This window comes from Mastomys coucha, unplaced genomic scaffold (assembly GCF_008632895.1).
Source record: "Mastomys coucha isolate ucsf_1 unplaced genomic scaffold, UCSF_Mcou_1 pScaffold21, whole genome shotgun sequence".
Taxonomy (NCBI): domain Eukaryota; kingdom Metazoa; phylum Chordata; class Mammalia; order Rodentia; family Muridae; genus Mastomys; species Mastomys coucha.
The window spans coordinates 21,626,230-21,632,654 of record NW_022196904.1 but is presented as its reverse complement, the minus strand read 5'-3'; the positions used below and the strand labels follow the sequence as shown (position 1 = coordinate 21,632,654).

General features: G+C 51.0%; 1 protein-coding gene across 1 annotated transcript in view; it reads right to left on the bottom strand.

The window, feature by feature from the left end:
* The window catches only part of LOC116100320 (IgGFc-binding protein-like), a 45,686-nt gene that overhangs the window by 10,658 nt on the left and 28,603 nt on the right, over positions 1-6,425 (bottom strand). The window contains 5 exon segments of the mRNA XM_031384137.1: positions 6-593; positions 973-1,310; positions 3,185-3,326; positions 5,276-5,475; positions 5,584-6,169. Coding sequence (XP_031239997.1) covers positions 6-593; positions 973-1,310; positions 3,185-3,326; positions 5,276-5,475; positions 5,584-6,169 — 1,854 coding nt within the window.

Here is a 6,425-nt window from a genome sequence, read left to right as displayed (position 1 = left end):
CCTGCTCCCCACCACTCACCACAACCAGCCTGTGTCCTCCAGTCCTCGATTTTGATGCCAGCAGCTTGACAGGCAGCAGCATAGGCAGCCAGTGTCTGGCATAGGATGTCTTTGGCTTGACCACCCAGGCAGAGGTCCAGCACACAGCCCTTGAAGTAGCTTTCAGGAGGCACATGGGCATGGCAGCTGGCGAAGGGACCCACTGTGTCAGGGGCCAGAGGTCCACAGAAGCCAGGACCCTCATACTCCTCCACTCGGTCCTCTGGGCATGTGGGACAGGACCCCTGACATTCATTCCAACAAAGAGGGTCCCACCCTGGAACTTGCCAGCTGCCACCCCAGGAAGGTAGTGAGGGTGCCATTGTGCCATTAGGGAAGACTTGGTCATTTTGGGGGTTTTTGTCCATGTTTCCACAAAGCCCACACACAGCACCATAGTAGCTGCTCGGCAGTGTGACATGTACCCTCCAGGTCCAGTCGTAGGTGACCTGGAGCCCAAAGTCAGTCTCCAGCACAGCCTTTGAGCCTCCATGAACCACTGAAATCCGCCCACCAGCCAAGTAGACAGGCAAGGCCATCATAGCTCCATTCACCTGGGGAGAGAGGGGGCCCAACAGGGTCATGGGAGCAGTGTGTTGTCCTGGAGAGAGGGAGTCCCACAGGGAGCACAGTGTGTTGTCCTGGAGAGAGGCATTCCCACAGGGAGCACAGTGTGTTGTCCTGGGGAGAGGCATTCCCACAGGGAGCACAGTGTGTTGTCCTGGAGAGAGGGAGTCCCACAGGGAGCACAGTGTGTTGTCCTGGTTCCCTCCCTTTCCTAGCCAAGGGCTTCCTCCTGGCTGACATTCTAACCAACTATCTCAGGCTCTTTGGAACAAGATCTGGCATTGGGGTGTATTTTAGAACTCTTGACTGATGAAGATCTCTCCCAACTCTGGCCTTCATTGAGTGCTTAGGTCCTACTAATCATACCTGGACTCTGCCAATGTTTTTCTTGTGGATGGTGATGCTGGTGTTATAGGTAGTCACGGTGACTTTCTTCACGTTGGACACAGTAGGGTTGGTCTGGCTCTCGTGCTTGGTGATGACATTAAAGGGGGTCAACCCCTCAGCGCTGATGCCAGGGCAGCCAGTTCCTGCCAGCAGGTAACTGCAGGTCCCGTGGAAATTAGTGTTCAGGCCATCAAAGGAATGGTAGTGAGGGTCTCCCCACACCCAGCACTTGGACTCATAATTGGCTATGCACACACCCTTGCCATCTTTCTCTGTGCATGTTTCCTGAGACCTACAGGTAACACCTTGGCATGGGTCTGTGGAAAGAGGAGACATGTTCTTGAGTGGCTGCCCACCACAAACACAGCTGTTCTCAGAATCGACCCCACAATGTACCAGGCATATTGACTCTGAATGTTGCTACAAGGGAGACCAGATTTCAGGCAACAGTGTTGACACCTAAGTCCTAGGTCCTAGGATTGCTCTGGAAAAAGTCAGAGAGATGGTTCAGCAGTTAAGACCATGTGTTGTTCTTGTAGACAGTCTGGAGTTGGTTCATAACATCCCCATGGAGGCTCACAGCCATCTCTAACTCCAGTTCCGGGGAGAATCAAACACCTTCTTCTGGACTCTATGTCTCTATGCTCAAAACCCCAGTCCTGGGATATCCTGGTGAGATTTCTGTGTCTGGGGTCCCCATGTCTCACACTTTGACTCAGTCCCCAGTCTACATCTTATGGCCATTTGCAGGCGGTATTGTGTTCTGCCTTAGGAGTCTCAGTACTGATGATTAGGTTGGAGAGCTTTCATGTCCAAGACTCCATGTTAGTGCCACTATACCCCTGCCCCATGTTTCTAGTTTTGGGGCGCACATACACTCTCTGCGTCTCATCATCCATGTCTTCAAACTTGCTCCTGTCTTGTTTCCTGTTTGAAAATGGCCTGGAGGCTTTGTCAGCAGAGGGCTCTGGGGAGTCTGCAGGAGGCAGGCGCCTCTGTCCTCACAACCTGCTCTGCTCTTCCGGCTGCTGCTGCAGCCAAGGCGGCTCTGTGAGGCCTGAGGCAGGTGGGATGCCCACTTAGATGCCCCAGGTGGCTGCTTCCAGCTGAGCCTCCTCAGCACCTCACTGGAGCTTTCACTCCTGCAACCCCCAACCTGTCGGATCCTCTGACGCCCAGAGGTGGTTGCAAGGGTGCCTTTTCTAGTGAGATCTGAGACAGCCTTAGGGTATGTCACTTTCCTATCCCTGCCTTCTTATGTGGTGAAGGAAGCCCTGAAGGGGCCACTCGATGAGTCTTCTGTTGCTTGTGCTCTTCCTTGCCCCAGAGCAGTCAGTGCTGGTTGCCCCCTTCCCCAACCCCAGTGCTGTGGACAGGACTCCAGGGTGCCTCACATGCTAAGCACCTCTTCAAATATGTAAATGGCTTGCCCTATTAAACTTTCTCCTGCTGTGACCTCGATTGATGTAGACTTTCCCTCAGTGACTCTGAAATCCCAGCCCGGCCCTCAGTTCTGGAGTTCTCATCTTTTATTCATTGCAGGAGAGGGTTGCCTTCCTGAGAAACCAGTCGGAGGTTAAAACTGTGTCCCCAGTTTTGAATGGAGGGTGCCTCTTCTGAGACCTGCATCTCTAAAGTCAGAATCCTCTGCTTGTACCATAGTCAAGGGTCTTTGATTTTGTCTCTGCTTCTACCCTGGGAACAACCACCTTCGAAACTCAGAGCTCTGATTTCCCAGTGACCCCTGGACTCTGATGCTGGTTTCTGAAGTGCCATGTCCAATCCAATGAACCAGTGGGCAAAAAGTCAGAGAAACTTGGTGCTTGCAGTTGTAAATAAACCTGTGTTTCAGTGAGAAGGCATGCTCCAGGCCATGTGGCCTGCAAACTTAGATAATTGTCACTGCATTTGAGAGAAAAATATCATGCAATCCTGCAGCACTCCAAGGGCCTTTGACCTCCACCATCAAAATCTTGCCCCAGGGTTCCTGCAGCCTGGTATTCCTTAAAGCCCCTTGACACCCAGACTGCATGATCTCTGCCTTTGGCTCTTGGAATCCCAGCCAAAGGTCTGGTGTCTCAATTCACAGCCCTCTGAACCTCTCACCATGGAGCATGTCACCCTCAGCTCCCAGCCTGTGTCCTATGTCACCCCACACCCCCGACACCAGCCCAGCCACACTGCCCAGCACCTTTGGTGACGCAGGTCAGGATGCCTCCTGAGGGCTCGCACACCTGTCCTGGCTTGCAGCTGTGATGCTGGCACACCATGCCTTTGCCTGGTTGGCACACACAATGCTGCTGGCAGTTTTCAATGAGAACTGACTCCTCTGGCTGTGGGGACAGAGAACCTGTTGTCAGTAACCAGAGGCAATGCCAATCCCCAGAGTTTCAGGCATAGAGAGGTTGGGGGACAGCTCTCAGCAGTGTGATCCATTGCCAGTGAAACTGAGGTACAGCATGGCTTTGGGGCTCCATCCATCCATCCACCCATCCACCCACCCATCCATCCATCCATCCATTCACCCACTCATCCATCCATCCATCCATCCATCCATCTATCCACCCACTCATCCATCCATCCATCCACACATCCATCCATCCATCTATCCATCCACTCATCCACCCATCCATCCACTTTATTCATTCATTCATCCATTCCTTCTAAAATATGCACTGTTTAGGGGAAGCAGAGTTAAATAGTCAATGTAAACAAAGCATGCCAGGAATATTATCCTTTCACTAGGGAGGCTGAGGCAAGAGAATTGTTGAAAGTTTGAGGCCAGTCTGGACTACATAGTGAGTCACTTAGGGCCACATACTAAGACCATCAAAAAAGAAACAAAGAGACAGAGAGAGAAAGAAAGGAAGAAAGGAAGGAAGGAAGGAAGGAAGGAAGAAGGAACAGGGCAAAGGCTCTGGCGCAAGCTCTTTCCAAACTCTAAACAAGGCAACTTTGTTTCTTTATGTGTCATTTTTCTCATTGGCAGAAAATAGATAATAGGAAAAAACAAACAAAAAATAAACAATAGGACAGAACTAATAAAATACAATGAGTCAGGCAGTGGTGGTGGCACATGCTTTTAGTCCCAGCACTTGAGAGGCAGAGGCACGAGGTAGAGCTCTGAGTTCAAGGCCAGCCTGGTCTACAGAGTGAGTTCCAGGACAGCCAGGGCTACACAGAGAAATCTTGTCTTGGGGGAAAAATGGCAAGTACAATGGCCTTAATATAATGTGTGAAGCACAGGTGAGAGTGAAGAGATAGCTTTTCAATAATCCAGGCTGCTTAGCAAAGGGATAAGGTGAAGCAAGAAAAGATCATTACTGTGAAAGCTAAATGATGAGCAGGTATAGGGCGAGACACTTCACTTGTCTCTTGACATCACACATTTGATTTCATAACGAAAAGTCTATCTGTACATCAGACAGGTCCATGAGCATGGCCACCCACCCACATGTTTGCTTTTGTTACTAGTGTTTATGGGAGGAGAACCACAGGGAGGGTACTGCCCTCTGAGTCTTCTATAAACAAGGCAGGGACACACACACACACACACACACACACACACACACACACACACGGCAGACCTCCGTGTAGGGGAGCAGAGGAAGTAAGTAGCTGCTATAACAGGCAAGGCTCTTCTTTGTGGTCATGGGGCAGAGGATTGGGTACATCTCTCCTTGGGGTACTGACTAGCTGCTATAAACTGGGGCTAGAGAGATGGCTCAGTCATTTAGAGCCCTGGCTGCCCTCCCAGAGGACATGAGTTTGATTCTCAGCAGCTCCATGGCAGCTCACACACATCTGGAGCTCCAGCCCTGAAGGATCTGATGCCCTTTCTTAGCTTCTTTGATGACACCCACCAGGAACACTCGTAGTGTGTAGACATGCATGAATGTTCACACATAACATAAAAATAAATCTTAAAAACCTCTTATAATCATATTGTTAAGATAGATTCTTTGTTCTTGAGTGTAAGCCTTGGTGTTCATTTTTCCTGTAAGGTATTGGAGGGAGGACAATTTGTTTCCCTACTTGGCGGCAACTGGACTCTCTCGTTGCTGTGGCTGCCTTGAGCCAAAGGACTGTCACTCAAATGAACCAGCCAGATTAAGCTCACAGATCAGCACCTGTGGTTTTGAGCAATCCATGGATCTGTGGAGAAGACTTTTGGTTTTCACTAGACTTTTCCTTATCACAGAGCTGACAAGCAGTTAGGGAGGAAGGAAAGAAGCAGTTCAGGAGGAAGTCTCAGGCTTTGACGAGAAGGCTGGGTTCCCACCTCATAGTAGACTCCGTTGTAGTGGCAGCCACATTTCTCCATGGGCACACAGGCTGTGATACTCTGCAGGAAGTCAGTGTCACATTCGCAGCCCTCTGAACACGTCGTCAGGCACTGGGTAGGAGTGGTGATTGTTGAGCAGCCCAGGGAGCAAGTGTCTGCGCAGATCTCATAGTGGCTGTGAGGGGGGCACTCCATTGCTGCGAGGGAGAGGGGAGTGCCGATTAGGACAGCGGGGTGGGTGTTTGGGGTGCTACTCCTGCCTCCCAAGCCTCCCCCTTTCCTACCCTCAGTCTCCCATCACTCACGACAGAAATTCTGGTTTCTCCATGGCTTGACAGTGCCTCCAGCCGCCTGGCAGGCGCTCACGTAGGCATGGATGCTGTTGCAGAGAATGCTCAGGTTCCCGCCACCCAGGCAGAGATCAAAGACACAGTTTTGCAAGGGACCTTGGGGGTCCAACAGCTTGTGGCAGGCAGCCAGCGGCCCCGTGGGGCTGGCGATCAGCCCACAGAACTCTTTCTCACGATACTTCTTTTCCAGAGTTGGGCAGCACTTAGGGTTGCAGCCCAGCCCTGGTTTGCAGGCGGTCTGGGGTTTGCAGGAAGAACCTGGCACAGCCTTTTCCCAGGAGTTCCCCAGCTCGCTGGAACTGGCTGCCTGTGAGCCATCAGACTTCTGGAAGTCATTCTTGGGGTCATTATTGTAGTCCCCACACAGGCCGCACATGTGTTTATAGTAGTTGCGGGGAACAGTGACACGCACGCTGTATTTGAGATCGTAGGACACGAGCAGGCCAAACTTGGTCTTGATAACCACATCTGTGCCGTGCTGGAAGGCCTGAATTCTATCCTGATCCAGCAACACAGGCATCTTCATGTTCACGCCGTTCACCTGGGAGTCGGGGAAGGCCAAGCTCCAGAGAGCACGCTTTGGGACAGTCTATCACTACGTGTCATCTAGTCTGTCCTAGACGTTCCTGTCTGACATTGAAATCCTGGGTAACCCCATCTTTCTGCTCCCCCCATTTCCATATTTATAAAATATGTATAATAACAGCATCTTATATGAGCCAGGAACTCAAAATGTGAATATGTTTCGGAAAAGGGTCTTTGTTGGTGTAATAAAAAAAAAAAATTATAGCCGGGCA